The 27032-nt window shown below is 34.9% G+C and overlaps 1 protein-coding gene across 2 annotated transcripts; it reads right to left on the bottom strand.

The window, feature by feature from the left end:
• Positions 1 to 1093: 1093 nt before the first annotated feature.
• On the bottom strand, positions 1094 to 21983 carry LOC101263794 (uncharacterized). 2 transcript variants are annotated; one of them, XM_004234710.5, is made up of 15 exons: positions 21809 to 21983; positions 21646 to 21730; positions 21133 to 21234; positions 20952 to 21035; positions 20638 to 20833; positions 20250 to 20509; positions 8662 to 8815; positions 7959 to 8068; positions 7763 to 7850; positions 4276 to 4611; positions 4124 to 4198; positions 3234 to 3844; positions 2281 to 2389; positions 1981 to 2160; positions 1094 to 1592 (listed from the first exon to the last, which is right to left on the bottom strand). In XM_004234710.5, exons 5-15 carry the CDS (start codon positions 20800 to 20802, stop codon positions 1401 to 1403), a joined length of 2280 nt encoding a protein of 759 aa, XP_004234758.1. In that variant the 5' UTR covers positions 20803 to 20833; positions 20952 to 21035; positions 21133 to 21234; positions 21646 to 21730; positions 21809 to 21983; the 3' UTR covers positions 1094 to 1400. The 2 variants fall into 2 exon arrangements, with proteins under 2 accessions (XP_004234758.1, XP_010317860.1); XM_010319558.4 differs by having other exon boundaries at positions 20638 to 20849; positions 21809 to 21974.
• Positions 21984 to 27032: the final 5049 nt, after the last annotated feature.

Genomic DNA, 27032 nt, shown 5'->3' with positions numbered 1-27032 from the left:
CCGACCCATTTAATAATATAACTCATTCCTTTTATCAATCTTCTTTTCTTACGGTGGACCTGTAGCGGAGCTGGCTTAGGCCGTCGGCGCTTACGCTCCGAGGACTCCACCTGCGTGGAGGTCGCTGCTTAACTGACTTCTTTTCTTCTTTTAAAACTTTGTTCAGTAATTGGATTATGCACATAAATCAAGAATTTGCTATTTCATTTTCACATAATTTTAAATACTTCACAAAAATACACAGAGAAAAATAGCTTCCCCAATTCACACTCTTTTTCGACCATTGCAGCCCAAAATTCTGTTACATCATTTCATTTCGAATCTTTAGTCTTCGTATCCCTCAATAGAGATCTGCAAGGGTTTAGGAAGTTTTCTCGACTCCAATGGATTGTTGTTCGTAAGAGTTTCTCATTCTTTGATTTATTTGAAATTTTTATAATTTAATTATCAGTATTATTGGATTTAAAGAAGTTGTTACTGCTTGAAGTAGTATTATTGTTAGCTAGATTTTCTTGGCTGCTCACTTGGAGGATGAAGAGTAGTGAGAGAGTGGTTTCTGCGATGGTGGCGAAGGAGATTCGGCAAAGGTGGTGGCTTTGGTGGTGGCGATAGGGAAAACAAAGTATTATTTGGTAAAAGAAATGGATTCTATATTATTAAGTGAGTTAGCTCGGGTCAGATCGGATTTAAATTGGGTAATCTAAGTTAAAATGGGTAATTATTATTGATTTGGAAGTTTTCATCCAAGGAGGGATATATTTGTTAATGTTTATTCACGGCAGGGGTAAAATTAACTTGTTTTTAATGGCAGGGGTAAAATCAACCGATAAAATAAAATTGAGAAGTATTTTTGACCATTTTTCCTTTTTTTAATTATGTTTTAAATAGTACAACCTATAATTTTTTTAATCTTAAAGATAATATAATAATAACATCACATAATGCTATTTTTCACAAAAATAAATTATCTTTTTATTCTAAAAATAATGAGAGTCAACGGACTGACACTATCTCATTCGTCTACTTCTATATTGGAAAAATGACGGAAAATGATGATTTTGAATAAATAAGAAGTAAAAAAGGTAGAAAAGGATTTTGGTCCACCTCCCAAAAAAAATAATTTAAAAAGGAATATGATCACCAGGAAAATGGAGTATGATAATTACATCTATCTTACTAGTCCTCAGCATTTCAAAAACTTATTTCTGTAATACGCGTTAAAAGTCTCATCCAAAAAGCTAAAGCTTATTAATGACTGTTTTTACATGTTACAGCGGTATCTGGTTCTTACTGTGCTTGCATGAAGCCCCACAGCCATTTTTCAGAACTTTGACATTCAACAATAAACTGAATCATTGATCTTCAAGGGGGAACAGAGTGATCCAACTTCTTCATTTATGTCAAGATTTGGTGCCTGAAGCAGTAATCATTGTACTCATCTCGGCAAGATAACGACTAAAAGTTTGGTGATCAGTAGTGCTCTTGAACCTAGGAATGAAGTCTGAGAAAAATCTTAGAACAGCAGCCAGGTGTTGCGAGTCATTAGAAGCATAAGCTGCCTCAAGAAACAATGAAGGCTGAACAGTATTCACCTGAATAACATCCACTTTAATGTCAGAATCCTCAGTCATACAAGAAAGTTTGTCATGTTTGTCTTGAGTGCAATCAACAGAAACTGAAGCTAAAACCCAACTCCTCACATTCTCTTAGATAAAGAAATGCCAGCTTGGCACATTATTGCGATACTGTAATCAAGAGATGTTAAAGTACAGTTGAAACTATCAGTCAGGTTTAGTCCTAATCTCAACTCATGCCCAACAACGGTATCCAGGTAAAGCATGAAAATGAAACCTTCAGAGTTTAAACATGTAAACTAAGCGCACTGATATAGAAGTGGTCAACTCAAGGTTTTTTTCCTTCGATTTTTTTCCTGACAGTAAGGTTTTCAAATATCGGATCCAGGGAAAGTTTTAAGAATACCTTAGTTTTCCTGGCATAACGTAAAGCTTCAAGATAATATCCATCTTGAACAAGTAGCAGGACATAGTCATGATGCAATGCAAGTTCTCTGAGCATATCTAGGCCCAACCTCCTTGTTTGAAAATTATGCCTGCCTGATGCTAGTAATTGCATTGCAACTTCTTTTGAGGGCTCAATTATCTGAAACACAATGAACACAAGTTTAGGGCTCATATAGGTGTTTGTCGAGGAAAAAAACTCTTATTTTTGTTATAGAACTCCTGGTACATTTGAAAATACATACTATAACAATTAGCTAACCTTATTCATGATGAACAATCCAAGTTCTGCATAATTTTCGTTCCGTGCTAGCAGTTGTATCATCAATACATAAATATTCAGAGGCACTTTCAACCTTTCCAGGTTAGCACTGAAAGAAGGATACAGGATCTATAAGATACAGAAAAGACAGTTCATGCATCAAAAGTAAAAACATGTCAGAAAGAAGAGCAAGCAAAAAAAATTCGCTTTTACAAGATGTATGGACATGGTAAAACTGAAGCAGTTCAGATTGATGAGGATTTAGTTATAGAAAAGGTGAGTTCTATATTTAAGGAGAGCTTTGGATGGATTGAACAGTTCGATGGAAATGTTTTCGGAATTAAGTTTAAGGAACAAATAGAATTGGATATTATAATCAAGCTAAAAAATAATTCGCAACTATTTAGTTTTTAAAACTATCAACCAAACATCCACATTATTAGTTCATGCAGATCATGCCAACTGTTGATGACAACAGTCCTGAAGTAACAAGCATTAGACTAGTAAATTTGTAATATAAACAGCATAAAAAATAAACTAAGAAATTTTTTTTAGGAACTTCACCTTTAAAAAACTCGTAAAGTGGTATAAACTATTGAAGGCATAATAATATGACACATAGTAGGTATAATTTAAAAAGGAAAAATAACTTATTAGAGGAGGGAAATAACATGTAAAAACTTGTGACCTACTGTTGAGAAAAGCTTGGTGTGGTTTGGTTTTGGTTAGACTCAAAACAAAAACGACCTTCCTTTGAAAAAATCTTGTATATTTCTTTCAGGGTTAAAAAATGGATATTTACAGATGAACTGCCTTGTATATTTATTAACAGCTGCAGTACTACTCCTATATAAGTTAATAAAACATTCAAAGTTTTTTCTAAATGTGATTAGATAGCGATGGCATTACAAGAATTCCCTATTTATGAGATAGCTCACAGAGAAATTGTGTACCTGCGTAGGAACTCAACAACGATTGCAACTAAGTAAGAAGAATCCCCAGCCATTTCCTCCTCTACAGGAACAAACACAAAGCTGCACAGATCATCTGGAGATATTGCAGCAGAAGTTACGAGAGACTCCTGCTGTTCATCAGTCCTTAGGGAAGTGCTACCTGATCCAGGAGCTTGAGGTCGTACAACAGAAGGCTGAGCTTCATCACCTGATACATCTGTCCCAACCAAGTTACCTCCATTTTGTTCACTACTAGATAAATCGACATTTATAGATTTGCCTCTATTTTGTGCAGAACTAACATTGTCTTCAGACTCAGAAGTAACGGAAGAGGATTTCACAATAGACTTGTCATGCGTGCCACTACCACTTTCTTGTTTTGGTGACTTCTCAGAGGTATCTGCTTGACTGATGGATTCATCAATAGCACTATTAACATTAGAACCACTGGTTGTTGAACTTCTCTTCACTTTTGATCCCATATGATGTTTTCCCGTTTTTATTGAAAGAGAGAAACAGTTGACTAGGACATCTATCACCCTTGCAACCATGGGCACAGGTCGTCGTTCGAGAATAATTGTCCGAGTCATTGCCAAACACAACTGTTTAGCCTGAAACAAACAATTTTAGATGGTGAAAATATTAATTCACTGCAAAATATTCAACAAAGACATTTTTGGACAGGCATTGATTGGTAATTTGGTACAACAGTACCCAATTAATGTCTCAATGGGGTCAATCACAGTGAAGGTGAAACTGCTTCTATCCTAACAAATAAATTAGGGCAAACTGCCCACTATTTTTTGTAGTAACTCAAAATGTTCACGCACCAAACAGAGAAAATTACATTTCTACATGACTAAACAGCATCTGCATTAAAGAAAGCAGACCTTATTTGCTTCTAATTTCCTCCTCTGCAAAAATTCGAGGACTGTTTGCACTTCTGAGCTGCTAGAAGAAATGGCCTGGAAAAGATCAAGGTGATAGTAACTAAGACCGTAAACTTCCAAATCGCGATATTTACTAGCAATCAGAATTTTACCTCCAGATCTAAATGGATCTTCCACAAAACTCCATTGGCAGTATCACATATAAGGTCTGGAACAAGGAATACCCACTCATCTGCATAAATAATTGTTTCACCATGATTTGAGTCCTTTCCCTCCAGACCTTCAATATTTTGACCCATCAATTGAGAGGCTGCAGCATTTGCTCTAGAAAAACCTCTAACCAATAATGGAAGTGGAGCAGATACAGGCACTTGAGAATCTGCAAATATATCATATATGATAACCACCTTCGCATCCACTTGGTGAACAAGCAGTACATTGTCAACTACACTGACAGCTATCTTGTTGGAATAAACTGGCAAAGAACCCTGGAAGTACATTTTAGTTGTCATCAGAGAAGAAAAGTTATTTCAGACAAATATCAATAAAAAATTGGTATCTGCCGGTGCAAATGCAAGCAGAGCAGAGCCCGTTTCGATTGGCTTAAAAGTAGCTTTTAAGTCAAAAATAAAAAGTCAAACTTAAATGACTTTTAAGTCTATAATAAAAAGTATGGGGAGGCCTACTTTTGGTTTTTAACTTATTTTAAGCCATTTTAAACTTATTTTAAGTTTTTTTAACCTTGCCAAAACTTCTCCTTAACTTTTTTAAAGTTATTTTTATATATTGCCAAACACTTTCAGAAGTCAAAAACTGAGTTAAAGTAGGTTTGACCAGCTTTTAAGTCCATCCAAACACCCTTAAGTACCACATGAAATCCTCCAAAAGTATAACTTAAAAATTTCATAAAGTTGATGCATTTGTTTTCCCACAAGTTGTAAGAGGAAATAGCTTTTTAGTAATACAAACTCAAACAATCAAACGGCAGACCAATTTATGTTTTAAGGACAAGAAGATCCAACAAGACGTAAGAGTAATCAAACACAAGGCAACATATCAACTAGACAAAACCCAAAAACAAAAGAGGAAGAACTAACTCAGCATCACTAGTAAAAAATCAATGCTACCAATCCTATTTTGAGATTAGTAAGAAACTTTTCTAGTTGACATGTTAAGGAATTGGTTCTTCAGTAGTTCTTCGTCAGAAACGCTACCAATCCTATTTTGGGACATGTTTAATATCTGGTTCTTGCATATGTCAAGTTATGTTTGTTAATCATCAAAACTTCATATTGTTAACCTAACAGATAACTCTCTTGTCATGGCTCTCCCTAGCTCATATTTCTCTAGATCCTGGAACAAAGTACTTTATCATGTGTTCAAGTGTTCAATTATAACAAACCATAATTCGTGTGTGTAAATGAAATTTGTTGGCAAGTGTAAGGCGACGTCAATGGATTAAGTCTTCTTAAAATGATGTGAGGAGATTTGGACTTCTCTACTTTCCAATGTTGCGAGTTTTCTCTAAATCTTAAATACCGTATATGTCATCTCTTCCATAATTTCACAGAATACAAGATGTTTGCCCCACATTCCTTAACAACCACCTTCATGATGGCCCTTTTTGTTTGGGTCATTTATCCCCCTCCCATTACATGTAATGATCTTAATATCCATTAACCACTATTTATCCTTGATTCTTGTTCTACTGGATTGGACGAATGCCTCTTGTGTTTGGAACAAATAGGTTTGTCCCCTGTCCTAAATCTCCCCCTCCCTTTGTCCCAAAACCTCTTCCTCTACACCACTGGTGAATCCACATTGTTTTGGGCCACTGGGACTTGGCAGGGACCATTAGTGATGCCTCCAATGTACTTAGGAGGTTGGTTTGCGAAACCATTTATGTGTTGGAGGATCTTGTCTTATTTTGTGCACGAGCAATTTATAAAGCACACGCTGAAACGGGTGAAATCAAAGGGCATTAGAAGCCAAAAGAGAAAGCTCTTTGAATTTGGAGTCTTCCCAGAGCTTTCATCCACCTCTCCCCCCCCCCCCCCCTATTAAACTGATCTACCTCGTTTTCCAGCATGATCCAAGCTTTAGGATTGACTCTCACGGAAGTCTTCCATCTTAACCTCCCCCTCCTTCCTTCCCCTCAATCCCTCCTTAACCTCCCTTCCTTCCCCTCCCTTATGATACCAGTTCAATTTTGTTCCTTTAAACCATTTCATTTTTGGGTATTGAGTGAACTGATTCATCCTACTAAACGTGATTTCCTTATGACAGGGTGTTGTAGTCCTTTGTGGTTTACAATTGACTCCGCCTATTTAATTCTACTGACACCTTCACTTCTGCAAGAGACTGGAAACTGTTCTTTAGTTTTTCAAAACAAATGCCACCTAAATTGTACTTTGCTGGAAAAATAATTCCAAGAAAAATTGCTGGAAAATTTTCAGGTCTTTAAAATTTTGCAATTCACTGGTCCGAATCGACCCTTTAGCTGCGGGACTGAAAAGATTGAAATGGCTAGAAAGGGAACAATTCATCTAAAAAGTGTACCACATTAGTCCGTCAATAAGACTACCAATAATCAGATACCATAATAATAGACACCAATCTTCTCTTAATAAAAGGGACTGATATACCCCCTGAATTTTGTCATTTAGAGTTGATATATACTCGTTATGAAAGTGGCTCATATATACCCGTACTGGTAGACAAGTGGATCACATATACTCTTTAAAGTAATCCATGTAGGGATATATTAATCCTTCTCACACATTTTTTTAGACTATTTTTATTCTAATGGTCAAATTTAATTTTCCACTAATTTTCTTGTAAAATTTATTATAGGTGCCCCAATTGTTTTTTTTACAAATACAAAAACCAATTACAATATAGACGCGAAAAATAGTTTTAAATTAGAATATAGCCAAAAAAAAATTAGTTTGAAGTTTTTTTCGTACTTTTTTCTCTTTTCCCATTCACACTTCTTTCTTTTATTTTTCTTATTTTTACGCTAAAGAATGAAAGAAAAAAATGAAATAAGAATTAGAACCTCAAATAATTGTGTAATAAAAGAAGTCGAAAAATAATTCATGTGTGGAAAAAATCAAGCATATGCCTGAACTTTGCTAGAAGGATCCTCTGTACCCCTACATATATTTTTTGAAAATTAATAATCAAAAAACTAAATTTAAAATAACTTTTTCACTTCCGTAGATGAAAAGGATATCTGTGACCCACTTTTGGAATGGTAAGGGTATATGTGAGTCACTTTTGGAATGACAGGGGTATATGTAAGTCACTTTTGTAACAAGGGGTTATATCAGCCTATGTTGCTCGGAATCCTAAGAAATGATGCCGCACCCGTGTCGGATTCTTAGAAATATACTACTTTTGGAGAATCTGACACGTACCCGCCGACATTTTTTAAGAGTTTGAGCAACATAGATATCATCAGGCTCTAAATAACAAAATAGGGGTATTTCAGGCCCTTTTCCCATCTATCTTTACAGCCACAACTACTTCACAGTAATTTCAAAATCTCAGGAGTTAGGAATGCTAAAATGTCCGTGCATACAACTTGGGACTCTTACAAGAAATATGCATGTACCCTTGGTGTTGGTAAGAGCTTACTTGTTGTATCACGGCATCCCGATAAAATCTGTAACAATGGAGTTGCATTGCTATTTTATCAAGTTGCAGGCAGTAAATTCTACCATAACTGTGAATTAACAGGGAAACATGTCACAATTAAGATGAAAAATCTACTCAACAGCAAAAATTATGTGAAAGATCTCACTAAAGAAAAGAGAACAGGATAAGCACTTACACTGTGACGATATAAACATCCTCTGCAGCAAGGACAGGCTTACTATTTGCCTCAGATTTTGCCATTGCCATGTCAAACCTTGGCAATCGGACTATTCCTACGGATGAAATCTATAAAACAGAATAAAAACTAATGTCAAGCTTTCAAAATTGAAGGATCTAGTGATGAATGCCTTGCATCAATCGAATTCTGAACATGAAGGATTGCAATTAGTTTAGTCATGTAAGACATTATAGGACAAAAAGATAAGCCGAATAAATGACAAAATCTCACTTCTAAAGACTTTTTCCAGCTACAGGGGCTTATCATATAATCTGAAAAACGAGAAATGCTGATCCTTAAAGGTGAAGACAGACATGGATATTACTTCCTCGGAGAAAAGATAAAGTTTCCTACGTGAAGCTTAATATACTTCAGCTAAGAAGCTTAACCTTGAAACCCCCAATCTGAAAAAACTCAAAAACTAGGATGGTAAACTATTCGACCCCCAACAATTTAGATATTCCTAAGGATTATTAAGCCAACCAAAGCAATAAAGTATTTGTTTAAGTTCCTCTGTAGGGCCTTATTAGCCATTGCTGCATTATATTTACCACATAACGGAGCACAATCATGCTGATATACTGCAAAAGTGATGTTATGCATTTTTATACCAAGGAGGTAAAGATTCTAAAAAGAAAGACATGAAAGACCAGAAATAAACCTGATATCCTGTAAGGTTCTTGCACTGCATTCCCGTGGCTAGAAGCACCAATCTACTTTCATGTGTATAGACATACCAGCTCACATTCAGTTTCTTAGTCTCTACCAGTTGAAGTGATCTTATTCCAGAACTGCACGAGAATAACTCCAGTCCACTGCAGTTGAGGATCTAGATCAGATATGCATGCCAATCATTTTGAAAGGGTTCAAAAATAAGCTTCACCTAAATTAATGGCAATGCTTGTTTGGATCGAAACGTAGTAGTGTTATATTATTGAATGACAATGCATACATGATATTAAGGCATAAAATATGATATATGCAATGCTCATACCAAGTTACCAAGAAAAATTGACATCCATAAGCACAAAGGAAAAGTTTCAAATTTGCCCCTTTACTATCTGAAATTGCTCAATCATTTGGTACACTTAGGTCTGTTCATACCCTTTCCAGTAGCAAATATCTCGTATTGGGTGGACCCTGCCTGTCCTAAATCTTCGAGAAAAAGGTTCAAATTTATCCCTCCACTTTTGACTTGGCTTACAATTACCCGCAAGTAGGAGTATCATTTAGTGGTCAAGAGAGAAAATAAGAGTTAAATGTGTCCTCCTATTTCAAGATAAAGTTTTACCAAAGCTTGGTGTTGTGATTATATTAAAGGTAATGTTCAGTCCATAAGTTTGGTGATATTACTCCATTTCAAAATTTCCATCTTAGCATTATGCTAGGGAGCTTTTTTGAAACATTTGTTATTGAAACGTGTTTAAGTGTGCTCTCTCTAACAACTTAAGCTTTTAGATGAGATGGTTTGCTGGGCCCCCAAAATTGAAACTGTCCACGCACTAGATGCTAAGCACGGGGCGTGAAGTGGGGTGTTAAAGTATGACAAAGTCTCACATTGATGGTTAATGAGATGAGTGGACTTCTTATAAGGCTTTGGGCAATCCTCATCCCTTTGAGCTAGCTTTTGGGGTGTGAGTTAGGTCCAAGACTTAATTTAAACAATACTCATACCCAAACCTAATCAAAAGTTGGAAATTTGAATTGTATCGAAGATCATTGAAGAACTTGAGCTGAGTTTTGAAAATTCAAATCTGATTTTTGTTGATTGGAAGTATTTGGGTGTGCTTGAAACTAGTTCTGCATTGATAAGGGAACTTGAATCTGAAGTTTAAGCATAATTGAAGTTTATTGGAGTACTTGGGGTTCGAAAATTATTTCACCATTAAAGAACTTGAAGTTCTTGAGGTGTGCTTCCAAGATTTGGATTTTAAAATGGAGCTAGAATTGAGTGGAAAACTCTTGATATTGATTGAGGATACCATAATCCAAAGTTTCGGAGTGTTTGAAGTAGATTTGAAGAAATTTGGAACAGATTTGAGTTCATTTGCAGAAAAAAATTATGAGCTGGAAACGTAGAATCATGTACCAAATCATTTAGCCGGAAATTTTCGTGGACTTGGACAGATCTGAACTGAGAACTTCAGCCAATTTCGTCTAGACGCTTTACTCAAGACCAAGGCATTTTCGTCTAGACATTTCAAAAATGTCACCACGTTTTTTGCCCGCACCAGAAAATTTCAGCATTGGATTTTTTATGTTTTTGGTAGGTTTTTGGGTCCAAGCCGCTATGTTTCATTCCTTTTCAATTGTTTTGGATTTCCTAAGCTAGATCACGCTTAGTAATAGTCCTACTAAGTATTTTCTAGTTATTTGTGTCTGTATTTTTCTTAACTTCCAGGCCGAACCGATAATTGAATGTCTATTTGGAGTTTTGTAAATCTTGGTTGTGTAAGAGAAATTTGGATAGCCTTGTGTGGAGAAATGCTAGAGTGGTGAGTGCAATTGAGCGAGGTTGCAAAGGCCATTGACCTATTAGTGTCTAGGAAGATGTTTTAAATACCACATATGGGTTACTGGGCATGCGAGTTTGATATAGCCCATTTGATACCTTTGTATCCAAGAATAATTCCAGGATTGACTGTCACTTTGAGGATACACTAAAAATTGATTAGGAACTCTTATTGCTAAACGTTTGTTCATTTGCAGTAAAAACTATGGAGGACGGTCAAGGCTCAACTTCTGTGAGTGAACCTATTTGGAATCAGATAGTGATATGCATCAAGTCAATTAAAGATGAACAAGTATGATGGACATTGAGATGCAATGACTAAAATAAAGTTGTGCCACTAGTACACCTAGACTGTATGTTATGCCAAATTAAGGGAAGCCTAGTGCTACAAGCTACAATACACCTTACTACTGCCATGGGTCACCTAGTGGTGATTGACTACACCTCAATCTTGTACATATGCTAGTGGTGCTTCAAGTGTACCTATTACCCCTAAGCCTTCATATGTGGAAAGTGTACCTAAGAATGAAAATGTGACTCAAAACGCTACAAGAAGCTAGGCGGCGGCGCTACTGGAAAAACTAGCTGGAATGATTATAACTACAATAGCAACAGACAAGATCCTGTGGAAACATAGCAAGGATGGAGTCTTCTCAGTCAACAATGCCTACAAACGAGGATTAATGGGGATGACAGGGGGGCCCCAAATATAATTGGAACTATTTTTGGAAGAGTGACATTCCTACATAAGTAAAGTGTTTCACCTGGTTAGTGATAAAGAGAGCGTGTTTAACAGAAGAAGTCCTACAAAAGAACGGCAGACAACTAGTTCCTAGGTGTTTTTTGTGCAACTTGACAGGGGAAACAAATAACCATCTCTTCCTGCATTGTAAGTAATTACTGCTCAAATTTGGAACTTGTTTCTCAACATCACAAGCATGAACTGGACAATGCCAGAACATACATCAGATTTGTTGAGCTGCTGGATTAGGAGAAGAGGCAGCAAGAGTCAAAAGAGATGGTGGAAGCTAATACCATCATGTATATGGTGGTCAGTCTGGAAAGAAAGAAATGGAAGATGTTTTGAAGATAGATCCAATTCCATCCACAAAGTTAAATGGAATTGTATAGTATCTCTACTTTTTTTGTGTAAACAGCTTTGTATAGATGATATAGACCAAATTATAGATTTGATAGGAAATTTGTAATAATTCCTTTTTGGAAGTAGCCAACATTAAGGTATGCCGAAGAATTCAACCTTACCAGTTTCACAAAAAAAAGCTACAAGAAGCTATACAAGTGTGTTTGACTTTCTAGCTATGCTTGAGAAGGAAATCGACAACAGTGGAAGTGAAAAGAAAAGCAAGTCTTTGGAGGTACCTATCCTTGAATCTACTTGTGAAGTGCCATGTCTTAAGAATGGTGATAAGACTGAAGAATCTTTTGTTGATGTCCATGGTGATGTTTCTTGGGATATTACTTTTTTGGTAAGAAACGTACATGATGAAGTGTTGGTTGAAAGAGAAGATATGTTGGTAAAAAGAGTTGTGATTGATTCCTTGGTGGAACTGGATGATTCTCAAACAGATAATCTCTTCTACACGAGATGTATGGTTTTCAATAGGATGTACACTACAGTAGTTAATGGAGCAAGTTGTGATAATTTAATGAGTGCTACCTTGGTGAAGGAGTTAAAAGTTGAAGACCAAAACATCCTCGGCCATGTAGGTTATACTGGTTGCACGATTGTGGAGAATTGAAGGTGAACAAAGTGGTGAGGAATCCTTTCACTATTGGGGGTCGTGAAGATGAAGTTGAATGTGGGGTTGTTCAACTACATGCCAGTCATATCATCCTTGGGAGATCTTGTTTCTTTGATAGGGAAGTAGTGCATAAAGAAAGGGAGAGTCACCATTTGATTGGAAAGATAAGAAGATTACTCTTGAATCGTGGAACCCAATGAAGTCTTGAATGAACAATTGAGTCTCAATTACAATGAAAAGAATGCTCTGAGAAAGAGAAAAGGATGAGCGACAAAAGATTGAGAAAGTGAGGATGAGCAAGGTGACAACTATAGAGTGGAAAAAGGAAAGAAAGTGTGAAGTGAAGTGAGTTGTCACAAGAAAAGAGTGAAGAGGTTGAAAAGAGAATGAGGGAAAAGAAAGAAGAAAAAAAAATATAAGTGAGGATGTTCCTTATGCTAACCATTTTAACTTTTCTTCTTTCTTAGTGAATCTGTTTCTTGTATAGGAACTCTTGGAAGGGAATACCAAAGGAAGCCATCAAGTGAAGGTTCATCTTTGTAGGAATCATTGAACAAGTGGTTGTAAAGTTTTTAAAAAACAAATGCACTTAATGTTAAGAATTGAATAACATCAAGATTCAAACCTTAAAAAACAAGCAAACTTATGCCTCGTTTGTTTCCATTAAAACTAAAGACGTGAGAATTTGAATTAGCATCTGAATATATATTAAGATGTGCATTAAGATCCTGATGCCTAGATCTAAATACACATCCGAATATTAAGATGTGGTCTTCAAATACAATGAATGATTAAGACTAATTGTTTTCAAAATCTAAATGTGCATATAAAATTGAACATTATATCAATAAAATAAAATAAAATTTTCATTTCATCAAAAAAAACTTTTTGAATAAGAAAACAATATTTACATGTATATATATGATTTAAAAAATTGAAAAATATGCTATGCAAATAAAAATTATATATCCAGTGTAAAATTATTATAACATAATTTTTTAAGAATTCAACATAAATATCTTTTCATAAAATAATTAATACAACTAATTAAATAATAAAGAAGGTTTCATATTATCAATGCCTAACATATATTCAAGCTAGTTAGAAAAAATAAAAAGATCTTTTTTTCAATGACCTTAATCCAAGCGTCATCCATGTTTTTTTGTACTACCAATTTCACAAAATATACTAACCTCTTATACTATATAATGGTTCTTCCCATCCAACGTCATCTAATTTTTCTTTCTATAGTAGTACTCGTCTTCTCATTAATTTCCAATTGAAACAAGAGATTTTTCTTTTCATTCCAAAACATTTCTTACCGTCGAAATGCTTTCATCCTTCAAATTCAGGTCCACTATTTTTGTTAATAAATAACTCTAAAGCAATACTCATCTTTTCATTAGTTTCCAATTGAGACAAAGATATTTTTCTTTTTATCCCAAAACTTTTTTGAGTCGAAATTGAAGACTGGGATGCAGAATTATTAAGACCTCCATATTTTTTGTCACTCAACTTCATCACATGTATCTATATGTATAATAGTAGATATATAAGAGACACCACGACAGGGATAAGTACAACTTGGACTCCGACCATGAACTCTTGTTGCACTAGAACTTTCAGAAAGTGTTGTACACAAATCTTAAAAGGATAGAAGTGTTCTTGATAAACATCAATACACCCCAAAAAAATTGTTAATATAAGAAAAATACTTGTAAAGATTTTGAAAATTAACCAGTTCAAAATGATGTTTGATTGAGAAAAGAGATGAAGAAAATTTGTAGCGAGAGCAAACAAAGTCGCGCAAAGAGAAAGAAGAGCGACATTGATTATTTTAAAGTGCATTAAATAAGTTTGAATGGTATTAAGACTCTCCTACAGATCTTTTTTTTTTTTGACAAAGGTAACGGTTTCTGTATTAATCTAGGCTGGGGTCCCAAATTTACATCATGGAGCTACATACAGTTGCGTGTACTTAAAACAAAACTAAACTAGAACCTATTTTATCATACAAAGGACTCTCCTACAAATCTGATTCGTTCAAATCTTTTCAGATCCATTTAGAGGGTTTTTAAAAAAAAAATAACAAATGGACGTAATAGGGTGAATCTCAATGATCAAGATTAAGACCTTTAAAACCAAAAGCACTTAATGGGCTGAATCTGAATGATTAAGATTCATACATTTATTAAGTGCAAACAAATGAGGTCTTAATGATTGGAACCTGAATGATTAAAGATTTAGTTTATTAAGTGCAAACAAACAAGGCCTAAGGCTTCTTGCTAAATGGTTTTAACTTGTTTCTCTTAGGAAATGCTAGAATATGGCCAAAATGGGTGTATGGAGGCTAGTTGAGAATTTTCATCTGAAAGCACCTAAAACAAATGTTTGAATTCTTTTTTCATTGACTTAATACATAAGAAGACGGTAGCAGCTGAGGTGAAAATTTCCAGACCTATCAACCTATTGGGAAGTGTACGTAATATCATAGCTAAGCTATTGTAGAAAAACGTAAACAGATTATTAGTAAGCTGATTTCACCAAATCAGAATGTATACTAGGTAGACAGATTACTGATGCGGCCATGGTCGCCAATGAAGCTGTGGATAATATATTTGAAAAGGTAGCAGAGAGGGGTAGCATGTAAACTAGATCTAGAAAAGGCATATGATCATGTCAACTCGTCTTGTCTGCATGATATATAAAACTAATGAAGTGAATTGTGGATCAGATGGATCAGAAACTGCGTCTCTACAGACAGATCTTCAATTTTGATAAATGGTCACCCTCAAGGCTTTTTCAAGTATCAAGGAGGACCGAGATTAGGTAACCCTTCATCAAGTTACCTTTACGTTCTGATAATGGATTCTCAGCGTGATTTAATTGTTGATGATATTCTTCTCTTCTGTGAGGCAGAAAATGATCAATTTATTTATCTGAGAGGGTTCTGCTAAGTTGAAGATTAAAGTATCTAAAAGTAGTAAATTTAGCATTAATTGTGATGACTGTATTGAGTAGTTGCAAATATTTTAGGTGTAGAGTGGAAAAATTCCCTACAGTCTATTTAAGGTTGCCACTGGGTGAAAAAGAAAGATAAGTATTTGATAGGGGTTCTAGGTAGATAAATCAAGTAAATCCATTGAAGAAGCAATATCTTTCCTTTGGAGGTACGACTCATCCTCATTAATAGTGTATTGGATGGATTGCCTCCTCGGCAAACTTGATCAATTTCCTGGGGTTCAAGCTAGTGAAGATCCTTAATGGTGGCAGGGCAATTCCAAAGGCATTTTTAAGATCAATGCTGCCTATAAAGTTATGAACCAGTCCAACCACCAGACAGCAAACTGGCAATGGAAGCAGATTTGGAGGATAAAAGTTCCCCACAAGGTATCAATTTTTGTATGGTTACTAGCGAAGGAGGCCGCTTTAACAGTGGACAACCTGATGAGCAGATGTATGACACTGTGCTCAAGATGCTTCCTGACTAAAGAAACAGCTGAGACAGTCAACCATCTATTTCTGCATTGTCCATACACAGCTCATTTGTGGAGAAACATCCTAAACCTTAAGGGTATAACATGGACGATTCCAGGCAAGATAACAGAGGCTCTTAGTAGCTGCGAGGGAACATATTCACATGCTAAGGATAGGATTAGATGGAGAATTGTCCCAGCTTGTATCTGGTGGACGATTTGGAAGGAGAGGAATTCCAGATGTATTAAGATTACTCTAATGATATTGTGTCTATCATAGATGTTCTAGATCCTTACTGGCTTTGATTCCTAAGGAAGTTGGAGCTGAGGAACTGATAGATTTTAGACCTATTAGTCTAATAGGTAGAGTTTACAAGATCATTGCCAAACTGCTGGCAGAAAGGTTAAAGAAGGTGCTACACAGGCTTGTAGACAACCACCAAATGGCATTCATAAAAGGTAGACAAATAATGGATGCAGTGTTGATAGCAAATGAATGTGTAGAGTCTAGACAGAGAAGCAAGTGCCCCGGAATTCTATGCAAGCTTGATATACAGAAGGCCTATGATCGTTTAAATTGGAATTTCTTACTATTTATGATGCAACGGATGGGTTTTGGATCCAAATAGATTAGATGGGTGAAATTCTGCATAAGCACAGTTAAGTTTTCTAATTTAGTTAATAGAAATCCTAGTGGTTTTTTACCATCCCAAAGGGAACTGAGACAAGATGACCTCCTGTCACCCTTTATATTCATCTTAGCCATGGAAGTTTTGAGTAACCTAATTCACACAGCAAAGATGAAGCATTGGATAAGGGGCTTTAAGGTGCACAACAGTGCACAAAATGGCTTGGAGATTACCCATCTGTAATATGCAGATGATACTCTCATTTTTTGTGAAGCAATAGGGATCTGGAATGGAGTGATAGAAAAATATGAAAAGAAGTTAACCAACTGGAAGAGCCAATATCTGTCTAGGGGAGGTAGATTAATCATGGTTAATAGTGTACTAGATGCAATACCTGCTTATATGATGCCTGTGTTCCAGCACCAGACAAGGTCATTTAGAGGATAGATGCTTTGAGAATAAATTACGTTTGGCAGGGAAATGATGACAAAAAGAAGTTTCATCTAGTCAACTGGGAAGTGGTCATAAAAACAAGAAAGAGGGGGGAATGGGGATTAGGAACATGAAGAGACAAAACAAAAGCCTAATGTTAAAATGGCTTTGGAAGTTTATGACAGGAGAAAATATGCTACGTGATCAGGGGAAAATATGAAATGGAGAATAGTTGGATGAAAAAGATGATAACTACACCATATGGATATGGTATCTGGAGATCAGAAAGAAATCTTTGGCCTATGTTTCGTTCCAGAATCAGATTTCAGGTGGGTAATGGAATGAAGGTGTCATTTTGGGAGGACAGATGGATAGCCCAAAGAACCCTGAAACATTTATTCTCGGACTTATATACACTAAGCTTTCAACAAAATGCAACTGTGGCTGAAATGTGGACAGGACAGGGGTGGAACTTACATCTTAGGAGGAATCTAAATGATTGGGAGATGGGGAACATAGTGGCCTTCCATGATACAATGGCACAATTTAGTAATCTGACTTGGGAAGAAGAAAAGGTTGTGTGGAAGATCGGCAGCAAAGGGGTTTTCAGAGTCAACTCAGCTTACAAAGATCTTAATCATTCAAATTCAAATGACAGAATGGAGCTCTGGCCATAGCAGATAATATGGAAACCTAAAATCCCATACAAGGTAAACTGTTTCACATGGTTACTAGCAAAGGAAGCAGTGCTGACACAAGAAAATATAAAGAAGAGGAAGTTCCAAGTATGCTCAAGATGCTATTTGTGTGAGGAACAGGCAGAGAAAGTAAACCACCTCTTTTTGCATTGCAAATGGACAGATCAATTATGGAGAATATTCAGCAGCCTTAGGAAGATCACTTGGGTGAAACCAACAAACATAGTCCTAAATTGTTGGATCAATATAGGCAATACTATAATTGAGGAGAGATGGAGGATTGTCCTAGCTTGTATATGGTGGACAGTGTGGAAAGAAAGGAATCAAAGATGTTTTGAGGGCAAGAAGAACAATTTGCAGAAGATGAATTGTATAGCTCTTTATTATTTTTGGTGTAAACAGAAGTTTAGTACAGGCAGAATAGATAAAAAGAAAAAAAAATTCATTCTCAAAAAAAAAAAGAGAGGGAAGACACTAGAACTCTATCGTAAATATGGTTTCAGTACTACCCAAGAACTGTTTTGATCCCTGATATGATACAAACTGACTAATTTCAAAAAAAAAAATGTATGTCGTAGTGGAAAAGAGACTGATTTCCACAAGAAGTTAATTTCTACGGGAAAGGAATGCCAGTAAGAGGAAATTTCAATTGGTCAAATGGCAAGTGATTACAAATGATAAGGACGGAAGATTGGGTGTGAGGACTTAAAAGTTACATAATAAGAGCTTGTTATTTAAATGATTATGGATATATATTAGGGGTGGAGATGAAATTTGGAAGAAGGTACTGGATGCTATCTATGGTATCATATGGATAGCTGGGGAATGCAGAGATAATTCTTCATTATTGAAGTCCAGTAGGGGGTCTGGAAAGGCATTAGTGTGTTGTGGGATGAATTTCTACAGCTAAATTAGAGGTCAGAGATGGGGCCAGATAAGGTTTTGGACGGTGGATTGGAGATGAAAGCTTAATGATCAAATATTCAGATATGTTCAGTTGTTCTATGAGGAAAGATGGTCAAATGGACTTCTATTCAAGTTCCAGGTAGTGGTTAACTTTGAGAAGATATCTGATGACGGGGGAATGGAAGTTTCTAAAAAAGACTTTTGTCAGTTACTTCAACAGTTTGAATCAATATCAATTGATCAAAATATAGTGAATAGTTTGGTTTGAGTCATCAGCAGGAAAAAGAGGGTTTTAGCCTTTTAGATAAGGAATTGCTACAGCTTGCTAGTGCGGCAGGGTCGCTTTGGTGTACTAAATTGGCCTTGGAAGCTGATTTGGAAGACTAAACCTAGCCCTAGGTTAAGGCAGCCTAGTTTGGATTGGATTGCAACCAAGGGGGCATGTTCAACTCAAAACAATCTGCAGTGAAGACGTTTTTCAGTAAGCAACAGATGTCGTTTTTTTTTAATTTTTTTAAAATTGATGCAAGAGATGGCATCTCTGTAAGAAAAGATCAAAAACTATGGAGTATTTACTGCATCATTGCAGGTTTCCTAGACAATGCTAGGAGCTCTTTCTAACAACGCTGGCAGATCATCGGTTATGCCTCAGAAGATTCAATATTAATTGGAAAGCTAGCAAGGCAAAAAAGTCTCAAGAAGCATGAAGCAGCTATGGAAATTCCCATTTGTATATTCTGGACCATATGGAAGAAATAATTTTTTCTTTGAAGGGAAGAGAATTTGTGTCTGTAGAATCAAGAGCAAATATTTGCATAATTTTTATATTTGGTCTAAAAGTAGTACATTAGAATGTATGGATCAATATCTGGACTTTTGCATCTGTTGGGAGGGAACATGTAGCTTAGTCTACTGTTTGGAGGTATTTGAGTCCTGTTCTGTTTCTATACCATTTTGGTGCCTTGTTAATAAAACATTAGCTTATAAAAAGAAAAACAAACTTGTAGCCCTTACAAAAACCATGTGGGATAAATATATAATGGAACATATAAAATATTATTGAAGATATGGAAAACAGACATTCCGAATTTTCGTGTGAAAAATATTTTTTTTTTTGATGGAAATAATTATTTTGGTCACCATGAGTATAAACCAGAGCAACTTTTCCAGCATCATCTTTTGCAGGGTTTGTTGTGTTCTTTTTATGAACGTGGTGTCCCAAGTAGCTTTTACACACCTCGACTAATTCTATGGAATACCTGGCACCTCCGACCAACAATAGGTACCAGGTGTCCACCAAGGCTAGGACAGATGGGAACAATCACCTACTGTTTTTTGTCTCCACCGAGTTTTGAACCTGAAACCTCAGGGTTCAGGTTTTATTGCTAGTAATACAAAGTTATTTTTTACTGACAAAAAAAAAACTATAAAGAGAGTTCACAACAACAGGCAGTTCAGTTTGGATTCTGAAACTGAAATTAGAAGTTAATTGTTGCCTCATGAAACAATTGTTAGCTATTTTCTGATGTAACCAAATGCTAGTTATGATTACGAAAATGACTAAAATTTCAGAAAAAATTACACAAATAAGGCAATATATCCAATCCAGACATGCCAATATATCGAATAGACTATAAAGATCTATCCAAGTGAGGGAATTTATTCAAAGTCAGTTGTACCGATTTTAAAAGACACAAAAAGTAGCTAAAGTTACTGATGAAAATTCCATTCATTCTTTCGGTAGGCTAACATTTAAGAACCATGAAGTAATCAAATAGTTATGGAAGCTGATTCAGACAAGAAACTTAAGAGATAACTATTTCTGCTATATACCTGGTCTTCACAAAGACAATATCGCACGTCGGTGAATCTGTCCAAAAAAATCCAAGAATCCTTTCTGACCCAGACCTGCACTTGAAACTAAAAGTATCCCCACTCTCTCTGTTCTGAATTTGAACCTCATGAGTGGATCTTTGTACAGCCAGAAGTTTTAAATCTAAAGAATATCGAATGGACAAAACTGGACCTTCGCCTATTTGATCAGAGGATGGAGTCACATTTGGATTAAATGGAGTTGTTTTCCAACAGAAAACCTGCAAACAGAGTGACCACCATTTAGTTTGCTGGTAATAGCAAGCAAAAAAATCCTGTGGTATGATTTGTCAAAACATCAACGTAGACCATGTGTGACTGCGTTCATCTTTCTAGCCTAGCATTTTACCTGATCAGATGTGGGAACAATAAGCTGTTTCGTGCCATCATCATAGAAAATATTTCTTGCTCCAGAGATTGTGCATCTTAAAGGTGGATACTGAATATACACATGTGATAGAGCACCAGAACTACCAAAACCAGAAGGCTGAGATGAAGATGCTTGTGCTGACATGTTTCACTTCCCCCTATGTAGAACTACAGACCTGAGAAACACCAGACCTAAATGATTAAATAAATTAACTGTCCAACGAGCTATATGCTAACACATTATAATTAAATGAACAATATTATTATCCTTCAAAAACGAAAAAAATATCATACTTTTTCATGCTTGATTTAACTTCAACAACAGCTGCTTATCACTCTTAACTTGCGTATATATACTATTCAAGCCTTTCTTCTTATCTGTTAAATAAACAGGAAAATCAGGCAAGCGAAGGGATTACATAGGACATATTTAGGCAACTTTTCTAACTCAAACATGACGGTGAGGTTATCATACCATGCTTTTCATGCAATTGCTCAATTCAAGGAATTCTTTTAAACACATATCACGTTCTACTTCTGGAACCTTCGCTGCAACACAACTGCCATACACTTTCGCCTGTAAGAGAAGTAGAAATAATCTGTTAAAAGATCCTCATGTTTTCAGTATTTCTCAATCTCTGACACGAGGAATATGGAAACAAACAACCGAGCAAACAGGATCAGATAGGTAGTGGGTCTAATATTTCACCCCCACTCATTACAATCAAATATAGATGATGATTTAAATCCAAAGTACATAAAAAGATTCATTTTTTGCCTAAAAGATCAATCGAACATCAAGGGACACATAAAGTTCACCTCTTTAGCTATATGTATCAGATTTGTGGGGGAAAAGACAACAAATGCTAAGAAAGGATATCAAACGAAACATCAAATCTTTACAACTTTTTACTTGAGTTATATGTGTGAAATTTAAGGGAAAAAACAAACAATAAAAAGAATAAAGGGATACCCATATTGGACAAACCTGAGCTGAACAATTCAACAATACTTTCTTGAAAATTGAAGTAGAAGCAGCAACAGTTGGATTCTTCTCTTTCATTATCTCATGCCTGAAATGGCACTTTCCGATCGTCACGAAACAGTAACTCAAACAATTCAGAAAATGTCCAAATCACAAAGAAACTCACCTAAATCATCGATAATTAGCTAAGGGCGCTGAGCATCTGAACCGAAACTAGCAAAAAAAATTCTGCAAATTTCCCAAGTGAATGTGACGGAGGGTCTTTGCCCCGAAATCAAGTTGGACTACAATTTGGCCCAATAACTTATGTTCGGCGTATGACAAATTTTCATAAATAGCACATGATTTTAGTTTTCAATTACTACTAGTAAAATTATCTGCTCTTTGCACGAAAATTTAATATTACTGAATTTGTAAAATAATATTTAAAATCCATATGTTATTAAAAGTAAAATATTATATTATCTTACATATAAGTTTATGTAGTAATAAACATTAATAATATAAAAAAAAATGAAAATTGTTGCATCTTAACATTTGTTCTTAATAACACAAGCATAAATTAATGACTCTTCAAATGCATACCAAGATATATAACATAAGCTTATTATCACTGAACCACTCAACATAAGCAAAGTACACAAATATTTAATCGTGAAAAAGAAAGAAGAAGTTCAAAATTTTTGTTGTTCTAAAATAAGAGGAAATCCCTCTATGTATAAATAACAAAGGGTAATGAGAATTTTTTGTGTTATTTTTGAAAATGTTACAACTATTTGAAAAACTCGCAACCTTTCGAAAAGCTCATAACATTTCATGAAAGTCACAACTTTTCATAAAAGTCACACTTTTCACTAAAGTCACACTTTTCACTAAAGTCGCAATTTTTTTTATAAAAGTAACAACATTTCATAAATTTCACAACTTTTTATGAAAGTGAAAGGCTAATTTTGAAAATTAATAAATTAAAAGGAAATTATGGTTGTGTTGGTACAACGTAGGCGGGCCTAAAGTTCTTTTTTATATAAATATATGATATAATGTTTTAACTCTCTAATGCTATTTTATGTATCATTTAAACAAATATTATTTAGTATAAATTATTCACGTGTTAATAACATTAAAAAAAGTATGAAACATCTAATTAAATAGCATTCTGTGTTTTATCTTTTCACGGCATATGGGCTTAACCAAAAATGTTCGCTTACTAATTTATAACTCAGCTCCAATACAGGTAAAAAAGCTCATCTTCAATATAGTTAAAAAAAAACATCTAGTCCATCTATCGATTTTCAACATGCAAAAGTATCAGTGAAGAATATAGATAGTATTTTGTTTAGAATGGTATATAAAAATGGGGTTGAAGGGTTTAACAAGAACAAAATTGAGATGAAGTGTCAAAATGAAAAATGGGAAAAAGTTAGAGGCGGTTGTTCATCTATTTTGCCTTTTGAATAACTAGCAACATAAAGAAAAGATTTAAGTTCTCTTGGGACCCTTAAAATTGTCTACATAATTTTTTAGACACCTTAACTACGACCTGTAGATATTGAACACCTCTTTCATCCCAAATTTGAACCATTTGAATGTTTTTTGAGAATAAGCTAAAAGTAGAAAATGTGTGAAATACACTCCCGATGACATGTTAATTTGACTAATTAGATAATGACATGTGTTATTTTTAATCCAAAAAATTATTTTAACAATTAATTATAAAATAAAGAAAAAGAAAATTATTTTAAAGTAAGCAATGAGAAAAATTGTAACTTAAAAGCACCCCTCACTTCCCCTGCTTTTTATTGAAGCCCAAACATTTCCCTCTACAGTGTCACCTCCTTCATGGCGACCCTCCCTCTCCCTTTGCAGTGTCATCACAACACGACAAATCTTCATCTTCATCAACTGAATTTTTAACTATAGCTTTCTTTTTCGTCTCGTTTTAGGTAGAGAAAGATGAAAAAAGCTCACCAAAGAATTAATGAGTTTCGATTGCCATTGTCAGAAAAATAGAATTATATCAGATTTATTTTGTATTTCATAATCAATTAAATTTTTTGAATGAAGAACATCCTGAGATTTTGCCAATATATATCAACTTAAAGTCAAAACAACACATTCAAGACAAACAAAAATACTTCAATAAAAAATTGAGAAAAACAAAAAATAAATTGAAAAATCCTCCAATAAATCACACAACTGGACATCAATTTAGCACGAAATTACTACATTAACAGCAAAAAGACAAACTCCAAACTAAAAGCCCTCTATAAGTTAACGCGATGAAATGACGATGATAATGGTGCTGCGAATCCTAATATAAAAGGCAAGAAAAAAAACATTAATTAAGGTGAAAGAACTAAAGTATATGAAGAAAATAAGAGGAAAAAAAGGGTGTGTGGCGGCACAACAACGATGAACCGGTGTTGCAGTGGAGAAAGGGATGACAAAGAAATAAATAAAAAAGAATATTTTTTCCACAAAAAACGCCCAAGTTGATACCTTTCACGTGCTTATAGGATGTGAAATACAAATAATGTATCACTTAATCAAAAACTGTTCAAATTTGGAAAGGTAGAGGTGTTCAATAGGTACAAGTCCTAGTTAAGGTGTATAAACCAACTATTTGATAACTACTTAAAGTCCATAGAAAAAGAAACTATGCACGAATTCTAAGTAGGTTGCAACCCTGGAATTTCCAAATCATACTAAGGTATTCTTAGTATTTAATTCTTGCATTCTTTTATTTATTGATCAAATTCTTTTCGAACCCTTGTATAAATAATTAGAACTAGTATAATTCAGTAAACATAATTGATCATCAAGTGCTAACACTCAAATCACCCTCTAAAACCAATTAAAAGAGTGAGTGATCGTAGTCAGTAAAAACCCAACAAAGAGTCGGCATCGAATTTCACAGGAAATAGTATATTAAAGAAAATTCCTTTAAAAAAATCATATTTTATTTTAACTCATTTGTAATAGTAAGAACGGATATGTGGATGATACCACCAACTTAATATAAACTTATGATTATCAACTGTGGAAATTAAACTAAAAATTAGATGAAGTCAAGAGTTAACAAACAGTCTAAGGGTGGGGGATCGGAAATAGGGTAAGTCCTCTTCATTGACGCTAATCATCTTCGAATCTTAAAGCACCTATACATAGAATCTCTTTTTAATCTCATCTATATGTCAATCCTAAACAACCCAATACCTTACTTTATTCTCTTGAATAGGAAAAATAGATCAAACACATAACTTCTCTTTCAAGAAAGTTACATACATCAGACCTAAATTGCCTGTATTGAACTAATTACTCACTCCAATCAATATCCTTCGAGCATCAACTTGAGATTGGAAATAGAAATTAAGTTGCAACCTTAATCCTTGAGCTAACCACATGGTAATTAGACCAAATTATTGTATGAAAAGAAAGAGCATAGCACAATAGCCACTACATTGAATCAACACCTAACCTCCTTTGAGCACCCCTAGATTTTTGGGTTTTAGCCACCCATACAAAAAGTACAAAAATTATACCTTCCATGAAATCAAGAAATTAAGAAAATATTCACTTTGTATTCAACTTCAATTTGTTAAATTCAAACTTCAAATTATAAAACTCCAAAAGCTAGAAAAGTGTTCTTAGAATCTCTCAAAAGAACATTCTAGACTATCGAAAAATAGAACTCCCTTAAAATTGTATCATTTGGGCTATTTATACTTCCTAAAATTAGGTTCAAAAATTCACTTTGTGACTTCTTTGGCGACACTGGTCGGGCTCACCAAACCTGCTCTATGAATCACCATTTTGCTCCCCACCTCGTCTTGTGATGCTCTAGGCCTCAGGTGTTTGAACCTCAGTTGGAGAACTCAATTGAGTCAATTTTTCATGTTCGATGAATCGCCTAATACCACCTCGGTTCACCTTTTGAGCATTAAATATTTGCAATGCACACTGTCGCTTTGGGAGAAAGGCATCATGACTACCGTCTCATTCAACGCATCCCCATCATTACTTAAGTCCGACGACATTCTGTGATAGACACAAGTGCTATGCATTATCGAATTGGGCAAGGTCGTGCTTAGTTGGTGATCTGCTTTTCATATTAGGCCATCAACAATGTTTAGCTTGCACTTTTTTTGTATTTCCAGTCATTCTTTCAAACATCAATCCATGTCTTGTCCAATTGCTTTCACAACTGCAAATCATCAAAATTCTATAAGTACAGGACATAATTAGTCATTAAGGACACTAATTATTGAGATAAATGGACCTTAAATTAGTGTACATCTGCCACTCATTAACACCTCCTACTTAAATTTTGTCTGTCCTCAAGTAAATCAAGAACACAAAGAGCTCAATAAGGGTGTCTACAACAGTATTCAATCAAAGCTAACATGCAAGTTCCAAAGCAAAACTACTCTCAATATCATGTTACCCTCAGTCATGATAAAAAAGATTCGAATAATGACTAACTAGTCTTAAAAAAAGGTCAAGCTCACTTTAGCTTCATGTCTAATGCAAGAACATGTTTCAACAAATACATTCAAGTTCCCTCACATCAAGAATGATTTCATGCTCTCACAAAGCAACTCAACAAAGATACAAGGAATCAATTTAACTCTTACTCTCTCAAAGAGAAACACATGCAAGCTTTGTCCCAAAAGTTAGCCCATATTTTCCAATTATCACACAACGTAGTTCATGCAAAATATGTAGTCTTTTAGACTTGTAATGGAGCTAAAGGTTAAGGTATGGTCAATTTGGATTGGTGAATTATACCTTTTTCAAAAAATTATTGCAATCATAATTATCTATTCTCAAGTTCTTTTCCCTCTTTTTCATTTGAGAACTTAACCCTTGAGTTGTCACTCAATTTTTTCTGAATCTCCTTTATTTCATTCAATTCTCTTTTTCATTTTCATTTTTCCAAGGCATTTTATCCCCAATGATTTTTTGATAAGGAGGGATTCCTTTTTTTTTGTAACACTCTTAAAGTTGGGTCTCATTTCATTATTCTTTTCTCTTCACTTAGCTTACATTATTGCTTCCTTTCAATATCCCCAACTTATATTTTTGACCTAACTTGTCTATTCAAGCGTCATAGTGCTTCAAAATGATTTTTTGGTGAGAAGATTGAAATAATTTGGTTCAAGAGGCTTTCGTTTGGTTGCCAAAAAATAGGTAAGGCTCACACCGCCAAAATAGATCCACATCCTCACACGGTAGTCATAAAGGATTTATGGACAATTCGGTTCTCTCTTTCAAATGTTTCCCAAGATCATGTCTTACATTCACCAAGATTCACATAGTTGGACTAACAAGGCAAATTCTAGAACTCCCCACACACACACACATTCTAATAAGACCTCATCACACATCAC

The sequence above is a fragment of the Solanum lycopersicum genome, chromosome 3 (genome assembly GCF_036512215.1).
Source record: "Solanum lycopersicum chromosome 3, SLM_r2.1".
In the NCBI taxonomy this organism is placed as follows: Eukaryota; Viridiplantae; Streptophyta; class Magnoliopsida; order Solanales; family Solanaceae; genus Solanum; species Solanum lycopersicum.
Note: the sequence above shows the minus strand (reverse complement) of the source record. Positions and strands in the feature narration are given on the sequence as shown.

What these genes read in the sequence shown, in the direction of transcription:
- LOC101263794 (XM_004234710.5), bottom strand. Translation starts at nt 20,802, where the DNA reads ATGTCAGCACAAGCATCTTCATCTCAGCCTTCTGGTTTTGGTAGTTCT. An exon ending in GATGTTTATATCGTCACAGT is followed by an intron (nt 7,851 to 7,958) that starts GTAAGTGCTTAT and finishes GTTAATTCACAG; the next exon opens with TTATGGTAGAATTTACTGCC. An exon ending in GTTGTTGAGTTCCTACGCAG is followed by an intron (nt 2,390 to 3,233) that starts GTACACAATTTC and finishes TCCTTCTTTCAG; the next exon opens with TGCTAACCTGGAAAGGTTGA.